This window comes from Mchenga conophoros, linkage group LG10, assembly GCF_057382185.1.
Source record: "Mchenga conophoros isolate Kocher_MC1m ecotype Shallow Benthic linkage group LG10, M_conophoros_male_GT1.1, whole genome shotgun sequence".
Taxonomy (NCBI): domain Eukaryota; kingdom Metazoa; phylum Chordata; class Actinopteri; order Cichliformes; family Cichlidae; genus Mchenga; species Mchenga conophoros.
In genome coordinates this window covers 25240718-25265987 of record NC_140535.1, presented here as the reverse complement: position 1 = coordinate 25265987, position 25270 = coordinate 25240718, and the positions used below count along the sequence as shown (strand labels likewise).

At 38.8% G+C, this 25270-nt stretch overlaps 1 protein-coding gene across 1 annotated transcript; it reads left to right on the top strand.

The window, feature by feature from the left end:
- On the top strand, positions 1-25270 carry jakmip2 (janus kinase and microtubule interacting protein 2). Its single transcript, XM_085289551.1, has 24 exons — positions 1-141; positions 11161-11408; positions 13098-13352; positions 13500-13742; positions 14985-15194; positions 15606-15704; positions 15855-16001; positions 16109-16249; positions 17823-17879; positions 18179-18301; positions 18537-18665; positions 19308-19391; positions 19513-19575; positions 19667-19765; positions 20798-20899; positions 21029-21082; positions 21166-21231; positions 21320-21388; positions 21895-21972; positions 22182-22232; positions 22656-22808; positions 22935-23000; positions 23316-23392; positions 25135-25270. Exons 2-23 carry the CDS (start codon positions 11280-11282, stop codon positions 23364-23366), a joined length of 2469 nt encoding a protein of 822 aa, XP_085145677.1. The 5' UTR covers positions 1-141; positions 11161-11279; the 3' UTR covers positions 23367-23392; positions 25135-25270.

Below are 25270 nucleotides of genomic sequence, written 5' to 3'. Positions count from 1 at the left end.
CATCACTTCATTGTACGGGGCTGCTGCTGATGCAGAGATCATAGCAGGCGATTGTGTTTCTCTTAGTTAGTAACGGAAGCATGCCATGGATGTGGTTTCTCACCCGTTAGGTCTTCACATTGGATGGGAATCTGTTGTGAGGTAAGGCGATGAAATCTGTCGGCAGTGTGGCTGCTGTAGTTGAGGTTTATCACCGTCTGAACTGGGAGTTCCTGAGACTAGCGGGCCTGTTGGCTTGACTCACATTGATCAGCCCAGAAGCGAAGCGAGAGATATAAACTGGTTTTGTTTTTTTAATCTCACCTCTACTGGAGCGAGGAGAGGCCACCATCGCGTTCTGTGGCATAAAACCCTAAAGCGTGTCTTATTTAGCCGGCAGCAGAGATCTAGCCTGCCTGTCGGAAGTGGCAGAGCTCGGCCTACACCAGCAAACCCTTTAAAGATGACGAGGATGGAGCCTGAGTCCGGATTTTCCTCGCCATGCAGAGCCGGATGCTCACGCTACATCGAGCATATTTCGAGCTTTTCGTAGCCGTGATTGTTGTGCTGTGTGGATCCCAGGTGGTGTTGCTTGTGCCTCTTGGTAAAGACAGATAAGCATCCTTTTCTATAATTATTAGGCACGTGTGGTTTTTCTGGACGTGAGTTCTGTTTTTTCCCTTCTTCTTCTGCTTGACAGATCGTTACACATTGCTGGCCGTGTCGTAAAAGGAAAGGATGCTGCAGTGATGCTGCAAGAGGATGCTAGTCCACAGTGGGTTGGCAAGGCCTCCAGATTGAGGCTCAGAGTCTGTAGCCTACAACTGCCTCGGGGTGTTACACTGGCCTGATTTAACAGACATCACCCCAGCTGGGAAGGTGTTTGTCACAGTATTGTTTCATGGCCAGGGCAGATGCAGGCTAATAACTGACCACAAGCTAACTGTTTATAGATTGCTTTATAAATGAAAGAGTCATCCAATACAAAACACCAATAGCAAAATGTGGCAAAAGGAGATGGCAAAAACACGAAAAAAATGAGATAAGACCTTTTTTTCTTTGGTTGGGCCTGTGGGCTTATTACTAATAATAATGCTTTATAAATATGTTAAATATGTTGCTGTTGTCAGAACCAGCTGAGCAGAGGTGAGGAAGTTATATATATCCCTGTATCATTAAGTCTAGAATCCTATTTTCAGTTCTTATCCATGCATCATCAAGGATTACTTTGGGTATAAAGAGGAATTTATCGTCCTGAACAACTACAAAAGCTTGCAGCTTTAACATAACAGTCAATGCTAATGCCATACTATAATTGCAAGCCATCACTACATATTACAGCCATATTGTAGATGTTATAATGTCTGTGGACATTTAGCCAGGTATACAGGAAAAATTACAAATTAAAATTTGCAATAACAACAATGCAAACCACCATCTCTGTTTTCTGTTTCAACAAATGTATTTTTCAATTTGTTAATCTTGCAAGATACACCTTATTTCCTACTCTTATTAATAAACTATTGTTTTAGAATTATATTTACTTTTTCAACTTTAATTTGTTTAAATATGAATTATTAAATAAAAAAATGAAAAGAAAACCAAGTATTTTAAACATGGAGCAGATGTACACCATAGTCATTTAGATCCATTTCCTGCACTATTTCCAGCATTAGCAGAGCTCTGCTTATACACAGGGTTGGTATTTTGACCTCAGGCAAATGGATTAGAAAGCATCTTTTGGTCAGGACTGAAATGTAATCCGAAAACAAGAAGAACAGTTCTTCTTCACTTCAGCCAAAGTGATGGCACGTTGAACCAGGTTATGTCACAGCTCTATACCAGACTGATTAAACTTAGTTTGCCCCTCGATGTTGGGGCAATACTGGCATTGGTCTGGCTAACTTTTACTGAGAGGGTTGCATAATGGGGATTAACTAAATCAAAAATAGTCCTGAAATGCAAGATTGTGTTTGCTGAAAAAAGAACACGACAGAAAGATAAAGCTGAAAGTGACAGTTGGTTGAGCAGTCACAAACACGTGGACATAACAGTGCTAAAGAGATCAGTCTGTGCGTCTAGGTCTGGTATTAGGGAGGAGGTTGGATTTCTGCTTCACATCTGGAACACGAGCTGCCAACAGTGTTCAGTCTGTGTTTACAAAATCATATTACACATATCATATCATATCTGTGAGCCTTAAGTGATAACTGTTAGGTGGATTGTGACATTTATGAATCATATTGAATGACTGAACATACAGTAGGGTATTTATTCCTGTGTGCTTTGAATTTGGCAGAGAATTATGTATACAAGAAACACATTGTACCTGCATGTAGACATGGTCCAGACAGTTGAATTATCAGATTCACAGTTCTCTGAACCAGAAGTTAGAGAGGAGAATGGCCAGACAGAGCTAATAACAAAGGCAACTATAGCTCAAATAAACACTTGTTGCAGCCAAGGTATGCAGAAGAGCATTTCTGAACATGTAATACCTTGGACCTTGAAGCAGATGGGTTGTGGGTGCAGAAGACCACACCAGGTGCTGCTTCTGTCAGCTAAGAACAGCAAACTGAGGCTACAACCCATATGTGCTCATCAAAATTGGACCATAGAAGATTGGAAATAACGTTGCCTGGTCAGATCAGTCTCGATTCCTGCTGCAACTGTCGAATGTTTGAATTTGATGTAAACAAAATAAAAGCATGCATCCATTCATCCTCAACAGTTCAGGTTGCTGCTAGTGGTGTGACGCTAATGGGATATTTTCTGCATGAAACTGTGATCCAATCTGGTACTAGCAATGTGTACCTAAAAAGTGGCTGGCATGTATGTTTTCAGTTTTGCACTACTAGTGTTCATAGTAAAGCAGTGTAAAAATCCACATCAATAGGTGGAAGGCTTGGTGGTGGCACATATTAAACAAAAGACTTCCAACCATGTGACTGTTTGGACAGGGTTAGGGAAAAAATGCTTGGCTAGGCTTTGAGAAAATCCCGATATGGGGAAAATGAACCTTTTCAGAATGTTATCCACAGAATTCTAGCATCTGTAAAAAGCTTAAAGCTTACTTAAAAAAAGCTTACTGTAAAAGGTATAGTCCTACAAGTAGTGCTGACGCCTGTTTTCTGAAAAAGATAAGGTGTTTTACATGCCCTTACCACAAGAGTAAGTTTACATATAAAGGGGTTATTTCAGTCATCTTCAAGCTTGACCACTGTTTACCACATACTGTATAAATAAATGTTTGCAGAAATCAGTAGGGTCCCGTTTTGGAGCAAAGATTGTATGTAATCTCTTTATGATACATAAAATCAATGGCAGTGAATTAGCTGCCATTGATTTAAATGCATTTGGCAAAACTGTAACACACACTGCTATATGCAGAATCAGCATGTAGTTCAGGTTAACATTAAATCACTAGCAATTGTTCAAACAATGCAAAAATGCGTCCTTGTGACCATCAATCATTTCTGTGTTTTAACTCTATTTTCAGTCACACTGAAGCTGCGGCTCGTATTTCTAATGCTCCCTCTGATAGTCTGCTGGAAAATCCAGCGCTAACAACCAAATTTAATGTCTGAGGAGTCAAAAGTGGGTCATGGTGCCAGTGTGCTTCGTGTCGTAGTATTTAATGCACACAAGCTCACATTGATACACCAACACCATGATACATGCACATACACTCATTCAGAGTGCAAAGAGAAAATCAGTTCTTTTTCATTCTTAGCTATTTTTTTTCATATTAAAAAAATCAGTTACTGTGAGCATGGATGGTTTTAGTTAAGACTTACCAATCATATCTCCCAGTCATCACAGTACTATTACTACAAAACGTGTTCCACTTACATGGTTTTGTTTTTAGTGTGTTTGACCAGTGGTTGTTGAAGCCTAACTTAGGGACATTTTATAATGTGAATGATGCCATCACACTTTAAAACTCCTAGGTCATTGTCCAGCTGTGCAGTTCCTTAGAGCTTTTTCACATTTTAGCTCTCTGTTCTGTGTATTCTAATGTATTTTGTAGTGTATTGACTTCATGGCTTAGTCGTGACACTCTAATGAACTCTGTTTGAAGCTTCTGACCCCTACTATCATTGAAAAGCTCAGATAAGGTTGTTGTTCTGCTTGCTCAGCAACAAATTGCATTAACATTTAGATCAACACATTGTTTCTCAGTATTGGATTAGAAATTGGACAGTTACAATATTATTATTTTAGGTGATCTAAAATCTGCCTCGAAATGAATACCAGAAGTCTTTAAGATGTCACATTTACCATACAGCTTCAAAAGGCAGTAGCAGTCACTCAGTACAGCTGTGACTTTTTCCTGTTTTACATGCATTTCTTAGTGAAGCTTCAAGCTCACCTGGAACTTTTTTAGGACTGAATAGCCGACAAAAATATCAACTAACTCGAAACCATAGTTAAGCACTTAGACACTAGAGATGTAGATTTTTTTTCTCTCTCAGGAATTGATGCAAATTATACCAAAAGGAAAGTGGATTTTGGGCTAATAGTTATTAATGGCATTCTGGCACCTTCAGTTAAAGAGCAACTAAACCTGATAGGGGGATTTATGCATAATACAGTAAAAGGAGTTTTTCTTCAGTGAGGTAATAAAAAAATAAAAAATAAAAAAGCAAATATCACCAAACACAAAAACATGTTTTAATGTAGCTTGCCACAGCGTGTCTGCTAGGTAGACGTACAGTCGGTTTATTTTTCAGGGAGTGGAAAAAGAAATCCATTACATTACAACATCTGTGACATTTTCAGGGATGGAGAAAGATGTAAGAAAGTGAGGAAAGGCGAGAAAGATAAGAGATTTTTCAAAGGTAGAAACTGCAAGGACATTTGAAAAACTGGAATTTTAAAGCTTCTTGTAATGTCCTAATTGATTCTGTAGTGTTTGGATCGAAACATAATGTTGCAAATTTCTTTTTTTTATACTGTGAAAGTCATTCCAAACAAAGTGAAGTATAAGAACTTTGTGTTTTTCAGAGGGTGTCGTTTAGAGCAGGCTGAAGTCACTAGCTTGAAAGACTGCGGTGAAGTTTCCAGTAATGCACCACTATATGCTGGATGCAGAGTGGCTGTGGTGTTCATGTTCAGTGTTAGGTTACATCTAGGATTGCAGACATCACTTTAAATTTAAGGTGATGACACTGATTAGATTCACTTGCCAAATCCTTCCTTTTGCACTAGCTTTATGCTGTCTAGGTGTTGGAAAGCAGCCACGGTAGCTCGTGTAACCTTGCTTATTTGTTTGAATTCAGTTGACTAAATCCACAAAGAGCAGAGAATCTGGTCAGCCGATGACAGCCTGTACATAACAAATCTCACAAGGAAAATTACTGTGACTTATTTCTAGGTGGTTCTTTTCCCCATACACTGCTACACACAATCTTTTCACGCCTGCCAAATCTCACTTTACCCTCTGCTTGTCAGGTGTACAGTAGTACCATGACACAAAATAATTGCTTTTGCTATCTGTCTGTGAGACAAAATATTTTGGTAAGTTGGATTTCTAATTGATATTATGCATTTATGTTTATTATATCAACAATATTTAAGACCCTGTTAAAAACTTCAAAATAATCAACTGACAATAAATAAATAAATGTCCATCTTTGTTCAAGCGCAATTAAACAATTGTTGAATTAGAATTATGGACCATTTAATTGTTGGAGAAATTGCTGTTGAGTATTTTAAAGGTTTTTTTATACTTGGTTGGCATCTCTTTGCCTGTCATCTCCACATAACTCAAGTCGATTGCTTACCATGCAGTACTGACCTATAAAGATATCCTTGTATACGGTATAAACACTGGGAACATAGACAGCAGTCCAAGAAACATGTTTTAAATATCAGCACTGAATTGAAGGTGAACGTGATTGGTCACAAATGCATAAAATAGTGGTCTTTGTGGATTAAAGAGGTATGGTCACCACATATATTTGATCTCATAGCATTAGCATCCTGGTTTGCTCACATGAGCTATACATTTTAGAGATAATGGTTAAATCTCTATAGTTAAAAATGTATTATTCAAGTGATGCTGCTGTGATGGATGCTTGATCTTCTTGATCTGCTGAGTGCTCACTAGTTCTTAGAGGAATACTGTCAACAGAGTTTGAAAGATTTGGTTCCCTAAACCCTTCTTGGCATGAAAGATGCATTTTCATTAACTTGTCTTAGTCTGTGAGTCCATAAAGTGTTACCCAGTTATGTCATTTCTTATCCAAGAGGCTGCTGTAGCTGTCGGGTTTCTTACAGTTAGTTTCGACGGCTACCAGGAAGCTTGTATAAGGTACTGATACTCTAAGATTTTCTTTTATATAGTTTCTTAGTCTTGTGTGATGTTGATTGCTAATATTGTTGTAAAGATTTTGAGTGATTGTGTTGTGTGAAGTATGTTGAGTGTATATTGCACTTTTTAAAAATATAGCAAGTTGTCATTTTTTGCAGTATTAGGGTTGAAATTTGTCTCTTTACAAAAGAGTCTTGTGTTGTCTTAGCATCCTTTATTGTTTTATTTATTTCCTCATTTGAATCTATTTAAACTTTTTATGCAAATGAAACATGAATAATTTGCTAAATGGCTTGTAACCAGTCAGCTTTGTCCAAATATAAGATATAGGTTTAGAGTTTAGTGTTCTAGTGAGCTACAGTTTTTATGATGATGATCCCCAATCACAGCATTATAATTTTATCATAATATAATACTAAAATATATCTGAGAGATGCCTCTCAGACTAGCTTAAATTGTCCATTACCTGCCATTTAGCAGCTTCCAAAAAATTCCTTACTTTATATGCAAGGCTTCCCGCTATAAAACCCCATGTTTAAATATTAAACTGGCTCTCATTGGAAAAGAGGACAGTGCTGAGTAAGAATATTACTTGGCTGTTCCTGAGGGAAATATAGATCACAAATGACAGCTCTGAAGGATTTTTTTGCTATTTGTTAACAAGCAAGGAAATATGAATCACAATCCTTCCCTAAAAATCTTGTTGAGAGTCACCAAAGATGCCTGATACTGAAAGTGAAAACTAGAAGTAGAAGCCTGTAAGGTTAAAAAGTGGGTACTTGTGTTGCACTGAGCAGTGGGACCTATAATGCCTCTGTGTGGGTGAATAATGTTAATTTGGCTAGCCAACAGATCATTTCCCTGCTGGGGAACGTAACTGCAATCAGATTGACTTAGGCTTATCGCAAATACATATCTAGCCTACTCCTCCAGAACAGTATCTGGCTTCTGTGGATGGTTTGTAGGTTAATACAGTATTAGTAGTCATGGTGAGGCGGTTGGCTTTGCATGATGATGGTCTAGTCAGTTTAACCAAAATGAAATAAGATGACTTGTCAATGAATTATCAGCATTACTATTATTAGAATTTTCATATATGGGTATTGCACTCATGCCACAAAGGAGAGTGTTGTACATTGTATAACAACATTATGAATATCAAAGAAACAGGAAGTGTTCCTGTAAATGTAGAGTACCTCAACTGCCTTAGTATTTTCCATATTATAAAAACTTGTGTACAATACACCAATGTAAACTTATATCAAATGTATATTTTCCAGTCAACATTTGCTTTTTCTGTGTTCAAAAACACACGCGATGGGTGAAGAAACAACCCGGTTTGCCTTCAAAACAACATGAAAACTACATAAATCCTCCAAAAAGTGTTTTTCACATCACTTGTGGCTCTGGAAAAATTGTTATAGGGACTTGTTAATATGGCCAAATATTTAATTATTTCATAATAGTCGATCTAATTAATTAAATATTAAGAAAACAAATATATATATATATACAATTGAATTGGCAGGAAAAATATCTGTTGAAATATTTCATGTTTAAGGGTGCAAATCTGGTTATACTTTCACATCATACTTAGAAATCTACTGAAGATGCAAACTCGAGTAAGCTCAAGTTTCCTCTGCAAACATTTTCAAATTCGTTCATAGATTACAGACAGTGGTGTTAAAATGGTAATGTACATGACATAACTGTCCTGCACTCTTATTGCAAATCATTTTTGAAGTTGCTACTTGTTGCTACTTCATTAGTGTTACTTTGGACAGCCTCCTGAAGTGATGCTTAATAACGTCAGCAGTACTTCTGAAAAGCCGCACTGTAAACTAACTGCAAAATAAGGAGCCCGTGTGGACTAAACGTGATGATTACTTCATCTCTAATCTACATCGTCAAATCTGTTAAGCAATGTTATGTCATTCCACTTCAGATTATGAGGGACGTAGTCCAGTTCCTTGTGAGTCATTGTGACAATGCACAGTCTTTTTCACTTTCATATGAACATTTTGTGGGTAGTGTATTAGAGGAAAACAGTCTGCACGTCTCTACAAATGTGTTAAAACAGTGACCTTGTAACAATGTTTCCAAAGAGTTTAGAAACAGTTTAATCTATAAACCTTTGGTTGAATCTGCATAGAACAGGCAAAGTCACGAATAGCTGATAGTCATATTTATATGTATATATATGCCATTTAAGAAGAATTTTAGCAGCACAGCCATTACAAGAGCCTAGTAATGGCTAACCTTCATCATCCAAATCATCAAGGGACTATCTATTTCTGTGTTCTTCATAAGGTATTAAAAGTAAAGTTAAAAATTTCAGCAGAATACATTTTTATGACTAATATTAAATACAACATGTGTGTTGTACACACAGTCACACGCAATACATCATACTCTGTTTTTCATAATTAACATATTTCATGTTAGCATATGCATAATACATTAAAAAAGGCACCAAACCTGTAATCTTTAGACTGCAACTCCAGATGGTAATTTGAGTATTTATTATTTATCTATTATTTTTTTTAGACAGATTGGTCAAGGTAAAGCCTATATTTACCTTCTTGTGTAATTAATTTGATTGCCATAAGAACAATGTCTGTTTTAATCAGTAAAGCAACATATATATGAGCTAAAAGCTGTCCTTTTGGCTCATGAGTTTGCCATTTATTTTTCTCTACCACTGAGCAAGACATTGAAGCCTTACTGTACATCTTACACGCAGATGCAGTAAGTGCGGTAGGCCTGCATTGAAAATAGACTGGGTTCAGTAAACTGATAGGACAAGTCTCTCATAGTCTTATTTTAGCCCAAATGTCCTATATTTGCTGCACAAGTCTATCTGTGGCTTTTAGCAGGTCGTTGGCTTTCAGATGACCTCAGGCTGTGCACAAACAGAAGTCAGATTGTGGGGCAGGAAGGATTACCACTGACTCGGCATATCCAGACAACCATCTGTTCCAAAACCACTTTGGTTTGATAATAAGCCAATATGATCAGGACAATTTCACTTCCTACTTGCTTGTTCAGGTTTTATTTACACCGCAAAATTTCTCAAATGAAAATCTCTTGCCACAGAAATTGTCATTATTGGCTTCTGTCTAGGCAAAGCTTCTTGTGACACACTGGATCTGTATGACCTTAGGGATTTACCATAACATCATGCATGTGTAGGTCATCATACTGATAGTAAAAAATTATGAGGATGTTTCTATTGTGTGCATTGTGTTTACTGCTTTTTTGTTATGTTAATGAGTGACTATAATTTCTTGCGTGACTATAATTAGGCATGTAACAGTTGTAGTCAAACAAGAAATCGAATGCACATGAAAGAAGCTGACCGAGCAACAGTCACAAAGAACTACAGTTCTAAAAGGTTTTATGTAACTTTTTTATGGACATGCGGAATTTACAGGCATAAAAAAATATTGAATATAACAGATTCTATAAGGCTGAGAACAAAATACTTTTAGGAAGTGGCATCAAACTGCTTTATGCCACAAAGTGAGGAAAAAAAACAGGGACCAACTCTGGCTTTCCTTTCACAGGTCCCAGTTAATGGACGGGACAAGGTGTCTCACATGGTTTTGAAAGCAAAAAGGCAGGGGCTCCTGAGATAAATCTGTATAAGTGCAGAGGAAACTGCTCACAGGAGGTTTCAAACAAATAAATCAGAAAGTAACCGATGTTGCCGTTCAAGTTAATATTGTCATAATTATGAGCTTTTCCATTTAGGTAAGCCAAGTGCAAAATTCCATAAACATGAGGCTAATATTAGCCTAATCCCTAACCTTAAATGGGTTGCTGGGAGATCTGAATATTAACAAATTAGAACTAAATTCTTCAAAAAACCCTTATCTCCATTTTTTATGCCATGCTAGCAGTGTGGCTTTGAAGGATTACCATTTTAATTCCACAACTTCTCAACTGCATGTGGCCAAACTGCAAGAAAGCTGGTCTCCCCAAGGGGAGTCCTAATGAATTTAGTAGGTCCATGACTTTTTGGGTAACTGTTACTCAGAAAGTAGAGGTTGACCACTAATTACTACGCTGGTAGTTTTAAAACTGTATCAGTGGTGTCTGCATGTTGAACAGATAACATATATATACAGATAGATAGATACGGTAAAAAGTCCCAAGTGGTCAATCATACTTGAAAAGCCCAACAAAACTGTAGTGTATTTATATTTTTACCATTTATACTGACGTTTAATAATTGGAGCATGTTGTCTTTTCTACCAAACTAAGGTAGTGCATGTTTTCATTTTGAGCCTGTTAACTGGCATGAACATTTAGCCCAAATATGCACTATTCCCAAGTTTGTTACTGTATTTTTCAGTTACATATTTCAGATTACATTAGATAAGATTAGACTTCATTCATCATTTTTATATAATTACCTAAAAATGAAATAGCCTTCGTTAGCCAACAAGCTGGTGGTGGAAATTGGTTTGAGGAGCTTAGCGTTAGGGCTAGGTTTTAGCTAGGTTATAGCCTAGCATTAACACCTCCACCCTTGTCTCTCTTCCATGTGCTCTTGCGATGTTAACAATGCATGGTTGTCCTAATCCTGGGTGAGACCAGTGTTTTTTATCTGGGCTTATACAGTGTAGCAGGACAAGCTTGCTAAAACACTGTATTTCCCCTAAACGGTGATTCCTACAGTGGTTTCATACCTTTTGGTTTGCTTGTCTGAAGTCTGACGGGGCAAAACATCAGTTTTGTTGCTATGTTTCCAGGAATTTATTATTTCAAAGTACAAGAATCTTAATCATACTCTGTTTAAAGTAAATCTGGACTTGCTTTGTCTAACTCTGTCACTCTTTTGTCTCTCCTCCTACCCCAAGCCCTTGTGTCTAATAGGAGAATGAGGAAGAGGAGGAACTGGAAACCTTGGGAGCACCTCGGAACGCTTATATGAAGTCTCAATGAAAGCATTAGAACAGCCTCTCTAGTTCTTGAATCAATGGCTAAGAAAGGGCGTACGAAGGGCGAGAAGCCCGAAGCCCTTATTTCTGCCTTACAGGCAGCTAATGAAGATCTCAGGTCCAAGTTGACTGACATTCAGATAGAGCTGCACCAAGAAAAATGCAAGGTACTGTACTACATCTCATATACATATATATATATCTGGACTATTATCTCTTGGACCACTTTCTGTGTAAATACAGTATTTTTAAAACCTTAATAAAGTTTAAATGTTAAAATGTTCAGAACCATCACTGACAGCTTGAGAAATTTTTATAGTATGTACACTGAACAAAAATATAAACGCAACACTTTTGTTTTTGCTCCCATTCCCCATGGGATGGACGTAGAGACCTAAAATTCATTCCAGATACACAATATAACCATCCCTCCCAAACAGTGGTCACAAATCAGTCCAAATGTGTGGTAGTGGGCACATCTGCCATATTGAGATAATCCATCCCACCTCACAGGTGTGCCACATCAGGATGCTGATCTGACATCATGAGTAGTGCACAGGTGTACCTCAGACTGCCCACAACAAAAGGCCACCCTGGAATGTGCAGTTTTTTGCGCTATTGGGGGTCTGGGGACCCAGAACCGGTCAGTATCTGGTGTGACCACCATTTGCCTCATGCAGTGCAACACATCGTCGCATGGAGTCTATCAGATTGTCAATTGTGGCCTGTGGAATGTTGGTCCACTCCACTTCAATGGCTGTGCGAGGTTGTTGGATATTCGTGGGAACTGGTACACGCTGTCGTATACGCCGGTCAAGCACATCCCGAACATGCTCAATGGGTGACATGTCCGGTGAGTATGCTGGCCATGCAAGAACTGGGACATTCTCAGCTGCCGTCTGCCCTGAACAATGTGAACCATGATTCATCCGTGAAGCGCACACCTCTCCAACGTGCCAGACGCCATCGAATGTGAGCATTTGCCCACACAAGTCTGTTACGGCGACGAGCTGGAGTCAGGTCAAGACCCCGATGAGGACGACGGGCATGCAGTTGAGCGTCCCTGAGACGGTTTCTGACAGTTTGTGCAGAAATTGTTTGGTTGTGCAAACCAATTGTTCCAGCAGCTGTCTGGGTGGCTGGTCTCAGACGATCTTGGAGGTGAACCTGCTGGATGTGGAGGTCCTGGGCTGGTGTGGTTACACGAGGTCTGTGGTTGTGAGGCCGGTTGGATGTGCTGCCATATTCTCTGAAACGCCTGTGGAGACGGCTTATGGTTGAGAAATGAACATTCAATGCACGGGCGACAGATCTGGTTGACATTCCTGCTGTCAGCATGCCAATTGCACGCTCCCTCATTGCTTGTGGCATCTGTGGCATTTTGCTGTGAGACAAAACTGCACATTCCAGGGTGGCCTTTTGTTGTGGGCAGTCTGAGGTACACCTGTGCACTACTCATGATGTCAGATCAGCATCCTGATGTGGCACACCTGTGAGGTGGGATGGATTATCTCAATATAGCAGATGTGCCCACTACCACACATTTGGACTGATTTGTGACCACTGTTTGGGAGGGATGGTTATATTGTGTATCTGGAATGAATTTTAGGTCTCTACGTCCATCCCATGGGGAATGGGAGCAGTAACAAAGGTGTTGCATTTATATTTTTGTTGAGTGTATATATATATCTGGACTATTATCTCTTGGACCACTTTCTGTGTAAATACAGTATTTTTAAAACCTTAATAAAGTTTAAATGTTAAAATGTTCAGAACCATCACTGACAGCTTGAGAAATTTTTATAGTATGTATTTATGAAAAATAACCAAACCCTTCCTTCCGTGTTCCTCTAAAGGTGAGCAAACTGGAGCGAGACAAGGTGCAAGAGGTGAAGCGGGTGCGAGAGCAGGAGCAGCACCGTCATACTGCCATGCTAACAGAGCAGCGGGCAAAGTGGCATGAGGAAAAGCAAAAGGAGCTCCAGGCTCTCAGGGAAAACCTGACACGGCAGCACGAGCAAGAACTGGCCCGCCATGCTAAAATCAAAGACCAGGAAAACCAGAGGCTGAAAGCAGCACTGAATGCCATGCGTGATGGCAGTGGAGAGAAGGTGAGTTTAAAGATGTCCGTTAAACAGATTTTAAGATTTTCATTCCACCCTACACTTACTTGTGTTTCAGAAAAATGTAAAAAGAATAAATAAATAAAACTCTTATCAACCTAGTCAACCTTTTTCTTTCTGCCTTCACTTTTTCAGGTACGCACAGCACTGACTCTTGAAGCCAAGGAGGACGCACGTCGTTTCTTTGACCAGGAGAGAGTTAAACTCCTGCAAGAGATAGCAGAGCTGAAGTCTACTAAAAAGCAGACTGACGAGGCTCTCAGCAACATGATCCAGGCTGACAAGATGAAGGCTGGGGACCTGCGGGTGGAGCACCAGCAGCACCAGGAGCAGATCTCTAAGATCAAATGGGACTGTGAGAAAGACATCCGCAGACTGGTATGAACAGTCACTGCAAATAAACACCATAAAACTAGAAACAGGTTTCACATGTATCTTCAACATATGAATAATGAGCATGTCAAAATTTCTGCGTCCATGAATCTGTGACCTTAGGACTCATAAATAACTACACATAAAAAATGTTAGGGAAATCTATTTATGTTTTATGTGTTTGAAAGAAAAAAAACAGATTTTTAAATCACCAAAAATCAGTGTTGGTATACTCTTTAAAATCTTTTATTGTTTGAGCTTTAGTAGACACAACTCTATAATGGATTCACTCTCTCACGAGACTTCGAGAAGTATTCAAAGAATTTTAACAGGAATCATTACTTGAATAGTTTCTCTAGCTAGCCTGTGTCTACAACAGAGTATACAGTAGTCCGCACTTTAGTGCGAGTTGCATAGAGAAGAATGGGGTAGATTTCTATCTAATTAAATGAGCTACATTTGTGTCTAATGCAACCTATGTAAGAACAAAAGAGCAGCAGGGAAAACATTTTCATTTGTAACCTGCATAACGTAGAAACCTGGTGCTGAGAGAGTTTAATTATGGACACATCTAATGCTGCAAATTTCCTTCCAAATTGCTATCAAGGCAGTCTTTGTAATTTATCGGTCAGTCGAAATGCCTAAAATTAGCTTTTATTTAACCAATAAAAAAAACAACAACAACATGATATTAAAATATCTGCATAAAATCTTTTCACACCTTTAAAACAAGCTTTAAAAATACTGATCAAGCCCTGAAAATAACAAAATAATTGCAAAATAATTTGTGGAATACATCCTTTAAGTGATAGGTTGCACGACAATGCCAGATGTAGCAAACATAATACAAATTAAACGTCATATATTCAATTTTATATTACATTTATGTCATTTTAAAATTTAATCAGAAGGCTCAATAAACACTGCACTTTCAAAAAAATTTCTCATAATTGCTTCATGGTTCAAGCATAACATGGTTAGGGTCAACTATTTATGGGTCTGTTGTTCCTCTCTACTTGTGTAAGTCGGTCTGGTTTCTTTACAGCTGTTTGTTAGTTTTTTAGAAATACATTAAAAGAAAATACAAACAAAAATCATATTAAACTTTCTGTTCTAACATTTAAAACCCTAATTCTGATCATAATGTCATAAAGAGTGATGGGAACAATTCGGATAGCATCGGAAATAAAACGCCTTCCTTTCAGCCATTACTTAATGATTTTTCCATTTCCTTCTCCCACACCACAGGTGGACGAAATCAAAGGTAAGGACCGCACCATTTTCGCTCTGGAAAAAGAACTGGAATCGACATCGGGTTACTTACAGAAGCTGCAGCTTCAGAAGGATGCCCTGGATGAACAGTTATTCCTTGTTAAGGAGGCTGAGTGTGGCCTGGGAAGCCCGAAAAGAGAAATCCCAGGCAGAGCTGGAGATGGTGCGGAGCACTGTGGCAGCCCAGTAAGTAGAGAAACCATCGAGAAGCAGCTCAGGGAATTAAAACAAATAATATTAAACTGCTAATTTAAAAGAAACTGTCTTACTTCTTGAATTCACTTCAATACTTTTGCTGAAGCACTTGAGTGCACTTGGTTTAGATTGTTTTAAAAGTCTAATAGTCAAAATGGAAACCATGTCATGTACACACTCAGGCATTTCTGTAAGTGCCAAACTATAAAAGACTATAAGAGAGGGGCGGTCCGCACATGAATCAGCTCCAAGCTATAATTTAATTTTAATCAGTGCAAAACAAAACCACTACAAGACAGGATGGACTGTTCTGTTTTGCAGTCCATTACATCACGTATTCTTCACACTTCCCTTGTGACTTGATTGGTCAAATGATAAAGGATTGCATTTTGTTTGTTTCAGGACATGAGGAGAAACCAGAGGCGTATGGCTGAACTCAATGCGACTATACGCAAGCTGGAGGACCGCAACTCGCTGCTGGGGGATGAGAGGAATGAACTGGTACGATGAAATTCAAGAAACTTAATTCATTTTTAATGTTTCTGCTTTTCCTTGAAAGTTCCCAGCTGCTGTTTCGTTGTCATCTCTTTTCTTACGGGTCTTCCTTAATCACCATTTAAATTAAATTTATGATTTTTTTCCCCTCACTAGCTGAAACGTGTTCGAGAGTCAGAGAAGCAGTGTAAGCCCCTGCTGGACAAGAACAAGCTGCTGAGTAAGAGGAATGACGATTTGACCCAGACGATCCAGAAGCTGGAGGAGAAGCTGAAGAGCCTGATGAAAGAAAACCTTGAGATGGTCTGCACAAAGTATCAGTAGCCTCATTCTGTATATACGCACGCTGACTTACACTTGAATAGTGTGATCTCAGTGGACACTTCTCTGTGTTTTTTGTGGATCTGCAGAAGGAGAGGATAAACTCTCATCCTCCACTGAAGAAGCTAAAGTCTCTCAATGACCTGGACCAAGCCCATGATGACCAGGAAATAGCCTTTCTCAAGCTTCAAGTCTTGGAGCAGCAAAGCATGATTGATGAACTGACAAGAGTATGTTTCTTATAGTGTTTCAGTAATTTATCAAGTAAGCCATGTTGTTGCCGTGATGCTCTGACATTTTGACACAGTCCTGATACAACACTGAATCTTTCTGCTTAGGTCAGATAGATTCAGATGAAAAGGAAGTAATTTCAGAGGATAATGAGCTATTATGACATCATGGTCAAGATGACCCACAGTAGGGACCTGCTCCAAACAGGACATAGTTTGCTGAAAATTGGTGTAATGCTTGTTAATCTTGTGAAAATGTATTGCCATGACTATCCTTACTAGAAAACTAGAAAATCAAGCACAGTATAGAGCATATCCCAGTTTATATGTTTGGGTTTGATAAATATGACCCATAGCAGGAATTTCAGATGAGTTTTTTGTCTACAATCATCCATTTTGATGGTATTTCAATCACACATATTCTAAAACCACATATGTGTTGTTTACATCTGTAGTACACTACTTTGCAAAAGTCTCGAGCCACCCATCATTTTGTCTTCAGGAATAGTTCTCCAGGCTTTTTGAAGGACACCCCAAATCTCTTATGGATTTGGCTGCCTTTTGTTGCTTCACCTGTTAAAATGATGCCACACTGCTGGAGTAATGTTGAGGTCCGGACTCTGGGGAAGCCAACATTTCTATCTAAATGTGCTTTTACTGCACTGGTAGTGTGTTTGGGATCGTCATCATGCTGAAAATAAAATGAAGCTCTTGCCAGTCTGAGCCTTTCCAGGTGGTATTGTGTGGTAAATAAAAATATGGATGATACTTTTCAAGTTATATAATTCCACCAATTTTTAATCAAAATTGATGGAATTTCTCTTTCCCTTCCTTAAGAAGGAAACAGCTGCTACTCCACTGAGACCGTCTCTGATGAGGCTTGATGGATCAACTGAAGGACTAGCTGGATCTCAGATCCGGTGTCAGGTCTTTGATGGATCTGTTTCTCAAAGGTCATGACTTTCACATATTGTTGCAGGAACCTTTTTAGCCCTGCCACTTCTTCTTTTGTCCTTCACTTGTTCAGCTGCCTAATTTCTTTCAAGGATACACGGTCGGTACACCATGCGAGATATGTTAGGTTTTTTGCTAATAGCTCTTTGAGAATCACCTTGAAACATATCAAACTGTGTTATCGTCATCATTTTTTATTATATCCAACTAAAGAAATGCACCACTGGTTTGTCTATTGAGTTAGGTGCCTTTTTTATGCTTGGATGATTCTTAGGTCAGTGTTACGTGTTTAAACAAACAAACAAAATGTTTCTCTGAAAATAATTAGTACTGGACTGAAATTAAGTTAAAAACCAGTGTGTAAACATTCACAGATATTCAGAAAGCCTGGAGAACTATTGCTCTAGACCACTTTTTGTTTCCTTGGAAACAAATATAAAGAATTGAGGGGTGGCTCATGACTTTTGCACACCTATAGCATTTTTGCTATGGGGTAGCTCTTGTAATTTTGCTGCTTCTATAAATTTGATCATGTAACCTAAAGAAAGAAAATCAAAGAAAGTAACTGTGTCTTTAGTCGTATTGTTAAAGTGTGTTGTTCATCTGTCTGATTTTCCAGGACCGAGAAAAACTCCTAAGAAAGAAACGGCATAAAAGAAGTTCAAGGCCAATAAAGGTAGGATAAATTCAATTTGTTAATGGCTGCTTAATTTAAAGTGTGTGTAGAAAGTGTGCATTAAAAAACAGTATGGAAGTCAGTCCTGTTTGAGCGGATTGTTTCAATAAGAGTGTAAACTGTAGTTAAACAAATGAGTGCAAGGAGAAACTCGACCTTTTAATAATGCAAGAAACAAAACTAAAAATTGACAGTATTTAACACAAAACATGGCTTTTTGTTAAATGTGAAGCACCAAAAGGAAAAAAAAGTGTATTGATTGCTCTATCGTGAAAGATTTTGGTATTTATTTTCTGCAGAGGCATATCGTGGTTGATACTTTCTTTGGGTATGATGAAGAGTCTATGGACTCAGAGACATCCTCAGTGGCTTCATTTCGAATGGACAGAACTCCTGCTACTCCTGAGGAAGACCTGGATGATGTATGAGCTTATATTTATCATATCCAAAAGATAGTCTAGCATTAATCTCAGTAATCTCATTTATATTCACATCAGGGCCTTCAATTGTGTTTTTACTTTTTAAACTTCTGCTATCGACATCAAATTTGTTCAGTCATACCAGCTGGGTAATGTTAGCTCATCAGATGTATCAGTATAATGATGCTGTCTCCTAGAATCATAACCTTTGATCTTTTTCCTGTGTGTATCAATCAAGAGTCTAGCCAACGAGGAGTCAGAGCTACGTTTCCGTCAGCTCACCAGGGAATACCAGGCCTTACAGCGAGCTTACGCCCTGCTGCAGGAACAGAAAGGAGGCCTACTGGATGCTGAAATCGAAGCTAAGGTACATGTATAAAGATTAATTAACTAGTTACTGCTCAGTCTGGAAACCTCTGATCTGGTCTGAAACTGTAAAGTTACAATCCCCCAAAAATTCTAATGTCCCCCCGAGGATTATTTAAGTTGGAGGTACAACACGGTTCATTCAAGGTTACGTCTGTCTGCCTTAGCAGTGAGAAATTCAGTTATTGAGAATTTTATTACCACTAGTCTGAAGTATTCATCTAAACACACGATTTATAAAATCATTTTTTGACATTTATTCTATCGTATGAGGCTGTAAAAGAGTCATTTTGAGCGTGGCCACATCATGTGGATGTCAGACGTACTTTTTAATTAGTTCAGCTGCCGTCATTGATTGGGTAATGTCCCATGCTTGACCAGGACACAAAACATTCTTTTAGACTTTTCAGTCGTTCTCTTTTAATGTCTGCATATAGCGACATTATGTACGTCGTATGTTGGGTTGAAATGCTGCAAAAAACCCTCAAAAAACCAAAACAACATTTGTGAGAGTTTTAGGTGTGGCTTAAACAGATCCCATTATAGAGCCTGAGTGCAGTCAGAAGTGAATGTCAGACAAAAATTAAAATCTTGCAAGATTTGTAAAAAATTCTAATGAATATCTGTTTTGCTCCTGGTTCAGGCTCACGAACAGCTCCAAGCAGAGGTTCTCAGGTATAAAGCCAAGATAGAGGACTTGGAGAAGGAACTAACCCTGAAGGGACAGGTAGGATGCGTAAACACACGTATGAATGAAGGTGTTTGCATGTGTGCATGAAGGGATTGGAAAAAATAACCATATTTGTTTAATAAATATATGAAATGATGTGTACCTTTCCACTAATCAGGACTCCAAATGGGTTGAAGAGAAGCAGCTGTTCCTAAGAAGGAATCAGGAGTTGTTAGAAAAGGTTGGACTCACATTTTTTTCGATAATCAGTGAACAATGAAATAGTGGAAATGAAAACAGACACATTCATTCTGATCCTTTGTGGCACCCAGGTGGAAAAGTTGGAGTCAGACTGTAATCGGCTGCAGCAGGAGCTTCAAGACTCCAAAGATCAAAATGAACTGTTAGAGTTTAGGATACTGGAGCTAGAGGTACGTCACAAAGGGTTTTCTACCAAGTAAGATAAGGGTTGTCTGTGCGCCTAATAATCAGGTGAGCCTAAATAACTTGTGTGTTTTTTACTGAGTTAAAAACGTTTTGCTTTCCCAAGAGCTGAGAAAAAGTGATTTTAGTGTAATTATTACACAAACAACACTCTGGTGATTAAAGCAGCCACATTGGTTTTACATTTCATAGATTTTATTAAAGTGAATTAAACCACAGTGAAATATTTCATGGCAAATCAGGAGAGACTGTAGCCACTTTACAGGGGAAAAGAAGTGGTGTCCGAAATTATCGAATTTTTTCTGAAGGCTGGGGATTATATCGTTTCGTAAAAGTACAAGGTAAACTTTGAGTTGAACACAGTGAGGTTTTAAAAGAACAACACAACACAATCCCTGCTTTAACTCGAGGACTGTGGAGAAGAGCAGAATCGTTGTTTAACAGGGTGCATGCCTCGTGTCTTGGAATGGCTCCAAGAGTCTCTGATTTCCAAGCTCGATAACCAGCTGACAGCAGTTTCTGTGTTCTGGCTTCGCTCTGGTGCAGTGACTGACAGCACCTTACCAAGGCTTTAACTGCCACCTAGTGAACACAGAGGAAAAGTTCTTGCTCGGACGTGCCGTGCACATTCACCTGATTTCACCTCTGGCAACATCAAAGTGATTCAGCCTCGGTTTAAACTAAAAACCTCCAGCGCTGCTGTCAGGTTTGGCATGTCACTAGTCAGATGACAGCGTTTGCAATGAACTTGTGAACCAAGTTAGAAACTTTGTAGCTGAACAAAGACAGTGCTGCGTACTAAAACTCAAGCATGCAAAGAGAAACTGATAGGGACTGATATAATCCATCATTAGAACTCCGGGTAAGACTGTCACTCGTCCTGTTTTTTTCTCTCCTGATTTAAATATTAATTTTAGGCTCCTATGATAGAGATTATGTTATAATGCTGTTATAATTCATAGGAGGCTTGCAGAAGACTTTTTGCATAATAAAAAGTGGGTTTCTTTTTGCTGTTTTAGGAGCGCGAGAGGAGGTCTCCTCCATTCAACCATTTGAGAATGCATCCTTTCTCTGAGGGAGTCAGTGCACTGCAGATCTACTGTATGAAGGAAGGAGTTAAGGTGCGCAGTGAGACGGGCTGATGCTTTATCATAGTTTATCGTTAAGTAGCTAAAAACAGCAAAGATTAAATATTAAAGGAATTTATATGTATTTACACCCTAATCAGTTTTATTGTCTTCTTTCCACAGGATGTATGCATACCAGATCTCATCAAACTGCTGGATATCCTCGGAGACAACGGGGTAAATTCATACGGAACTTAACATTTCATTTTCCGTCGCTAAAACATTTACATTATTAAGGTTTAAATGTCTTTTTTGTGCAGAACTTAAGGAATGAGGAGCAAGTGGCTATTATTCAGGCTAGCACTGTTTTGTCACTTGCGGAAAAGGTAAGGCTGGAAGCTACATTGTGTTTAAATTAACATCAGATTGTTCTGTTGTTTAATAAATCATATTTTGTTGCTTGTTATTTTCCAGTGGATTCAACAGATTGAGGGGACAGAGGCAGCACTGCACCAGAAGATGATGGACCTGGAGATAGAGATGGTGGGACACAACAAGGGGCAGACTTTGTTTCATGATTATCATTTGTGATATGACTGATTCTTCTGCTTAACCTTCTGCCTTTAAGACATTTAATTAACATTCCTTGGATAAAGTCACATCATACCCAAAGAGTCTCCATAACCAGTATTTGAAGCACCATGTGCCTGCTGCACATTAAGTTCTAGACTTGCACCGTGACACTTTAACAGGGAGGCGTTAAATGTTACTTAGTGGCACTGGGCTCAGTTAAAAAAAAAAAAAAAAAGAATAGATAGGAAAGGAAAAAAGAGAAATAATGACGATGGTTTATTGAATATTCCACGTTGTACCCAGATATGACTAGTAAACCGAACAAACAAAAAATCTGTCATTGATGTTGGGTTTTCTTCACAGATCCATATCTTATAGTTTCAAACAGTTAAACCACATGTTAGGAAGTGGTTTAAGTTTATGTTATCACTTCTTTCTCTGCTAAACACTGGTCCTAATATGCTCCATGTGTACAGGAGATGTTTTGCAAACAGAAAGGATATCTGGAAGAGGAGCTGGACTACAGAAAACAGGCCCTGGATCAGGCATACATGGTGGGTGTGTTTTTTGTCTCTTGTACATCTGGGGCTGAGAAAACAGTGCCTCGTTTTATTTGGGGTCTAAATTTCAGTTCCCAAGGTGACACATAATCTTATGATTAGAATCATGACAGTATTGTTAGGCGTGTAGCCGTTTGAAGAAAAGTGAATAAGTTCTTACAAACTTAACTAACAACACTTTTCTACATTGCTTCTCTTCACAGCAAATCCAGGAGTTGGAAGCAACCTTATACAACGCCCTGCAGCAAGACAAGGTCTTTGATTTGCCATCATGCATTTATGCATTGCCGTACAGCCATACATTTTTACCAAAAAAAGGCTAAAGAAAACAAAAACAGTTGTAGCTTTGTTGAGTCTCACCCATCTTTTGAAATGTCACCACAGTCATCTGATACAGTGGGTGAGGTTTATCTAATTAAGATAAGAAATGCCAAATTCCTCCCAAATAATTTGGATCATCGAAGCTGTTGGCACAGCTAGTTCTTGGTAAACGAATGACTGGTGTGAGATTATTAACAGAGATAAAGAAACAGAAAAGGCTTCTACAAGCCCTCAAAGATTCTTATGATTTGATAAAGCCTCAGCTGATAAAGAGCAGTAACACTGGAGGTGTAAGGAGTCTTTCAGATCAATCACAATCCAGTATTTGTGCTTCACGCCTGTCTTCTTTTCACCAGGTGATAAAGTACGGCGAGCCTCTGGATGAGCTTCAGAGGGACGAGCTGCGGACGGCGGTGGAGAAGCTGAGGAGGCAGATGCTGAGGAAGAGTCGAGAGTACGACTGCCAGATCCTCCAGGAGAGGATGGAACTTCTGCACCAGGCCCATCAGGTCTGTTGCTGTCTGTAAATGTGGCTGCTGATGATACAGTAGAGCTTTACGTGGAAGTAGGTTTGTAGGTCACATGCTTTATACTGGTATTGTTATTATTTTTTTCCCCTCTCTAAATAATTGCAGAGAATTCGTGATCTTGAAGATAAGACAGAAATCCAGAGGAGGCAGATTAAAGACCTGGAGGAAAAGGTAGGATGTGTTTGATGGCCTAATGTGAAAACAATTGGATGCAGAAATATCTCATTTCTCATGATCAGCAGCTTGGCTTTACACTCATAAAGGAACGCTAATTGAATTTTGATAGTTTAGAAGAAAAGATAAAAAGGGAATCAGTCTCAAATCATGTGATAGTCATAAATATGATTTCATAATTGACAATGAGCCACGCCCGCTGCACAGTGAACCTCTGTTCCTGTCCCTTCTGTGACTAACATGTCTCAAGTGTTCCTCTAATTCTCTTCTTCTCTTCCTTTGTCCCTCCTTCATCTTTCTTTCTTCCTATAGTTTCTGTTTCTGTTCTTGTTCTTTTCTCTTGCCTTTATCCTTTGGCCTTGAAGTCTTTGGCGTGTCCTGTAGCAGAGGTGAGTCCTGTTAGGCTTTCGGTAGAAAATTCAAATCACTGCCATCCCTCTTTTTGACCTTGGTTAAATATTTTACTGAGGAAAGCCATAAACCTCAAACAGTTTTACAAATTGACCACTGGGTGGCTCTGTGTCTTTCAGAATCAAGAAAAGATTTGACCCTGGTCTGCACACTCTCCCACCTTCCTTCATCTGTCATTACTTTTTCTTTGTACTCTCATCATCTTTCCACCTATGCAGTTTTGTTACAGTTTCGTGATATTTTTTTCCATGTTTTCTGTGTTTCGCTCCATGTTTACATTCTATTTTTACCGTCTTGGTAGCAGATACCATGAGCACCTTTCTATCCATTATATATTTCTTCATTGTCAACTCTTTGGTTATTACCATTGTTTATACCTGCATTGCAGAAACCCTTTGAGGTTTGTGAAATTGTTCTAGATGATTGTTTTTCACCCAGCAATTCGTGTTTTTATAGACTAAAACTAAAGTTACCAAATAATTTATTATGGCTGATGTAAAAACAATATATGGAGAAAAAAATTCATGTTCCCATCTAGCTGAAGATAACAAGTCCAGTGTTCACTAACCTTTTTGCTCTGGTTTGTTCTCTGCTGCTCAGCTGTTTGTGCGTGGAAGGTTAGAAATTTTACAGGTGGTTTACAAGAGGTGTAAAAGCAAGCAAAAGCACTTTGACTGGAAAGAATACTGGGAAGAACACTCAATGGCCGCTTTATTAGGCACACCTCTTCAATCACTCATTAACACAAGTGACTTATCTTAAACCCGATTCTTTGATCCCCATGATAGAACAGAGAAAACCCGACTCAGGAGTGGTCAAAACATTTATAATTCTTTATTCAATCATCTTCTGGAAGAGAGAGCCCTGCACAGCCCAAAACCAGCTGCAGAATCTCTAACATTAGAAGCTAAAAATGTGTCTCATATAGGTGTTATTTTGGTACTTTACACGTCACACATAGTTTAGATACAAACAACTCCTTATATGTTACTAGTTCCAATCCCATGGCAGCAACTTATTGCATTTAGGTTTGTAGACATGTTCAAGACGGCACGCTGACGATCAAATCAAGCATCAGCATGCTGAAAAAAGGTGATTTAAGGGACTTCGAAGCAACAGAAGACCACACTAGATGCCACTATTGTCAGCTAAGAACAGGAAACTGAGGCTACATCTTGCACGTTCTCAGCAAACGTAGACAGTAGAAGATTGCCTGATCTGATGAGACTCGATTTCTGCTGCAACATTTGGATGTCCGGGTCAAAATTTGGCGTAAACAACTTGAAACCATACCATGCTGCGTTATATCAACAGTACAGGCTGCTGCTGTTTGATGTAATGATGAGGGGGATATTTTCTTGACACTCTTTCTGATTTGTAGTACGAACTGAGGATTGTTTCAACACAACAGTCTCCCTAAATATCGCTCCTTACCATATCCATCCTTTTATGACCACAGTGCAGCTCTAGAAACGCATACCTAATAAAGTGGCCAGTGAGTTTAGTCGTAGACTGTAAAGCAAAAACAAATAGTAGTAAAATTCTAATATTCTCATGAGTGACAGCTGAGTACAGAGATTATAATCTTTTGACATAGGGGCTACTCTACTGCTACTGACTGAGCATACCGATATCTAAAGATGATAAAAATGTGCCACATGCTGCACGTTTTGTGTGTTCTAATCTAATCTTTCATGACTTCTCTCTCTCTTTCTCTCAGGTGGTATGTCAGCTTGGGGATCTTGTTTGTGACTGCAGTGTTATTTATTTTCTGGACAAGTGTGAAACGGTGTGTGTAGCAGTGGCTGCTCGTGTCATAACATCAGTGACTGCTGTCGGTATAGCTGGATGTATTG

Bases quoted from the DNA above. Each gene is read 5' to 3' on its own strand.
- jakmip2 (XM_085289551.1), top strand. From the start codon at position 11,280: ATGGCTAAGAAAGGGCGTACGAAGGGCGAGAAGCCCGAAGCCCTTATT. The intron at 21,083-21,165 runs GTAAATTCATAC...TTTTTTGTGCAG, and splicing joins ATATCCTCGGAGACAACGGG to AACTTAAGGAATGAGGAGCA. The intron at 21,973-22,181 runs GTGGGTGTGTTT...TTCTCTTCACAG, and splicing joins CCCTGGATCAGGCATACATG to CAAATCCAGGAGTTGGAAGC.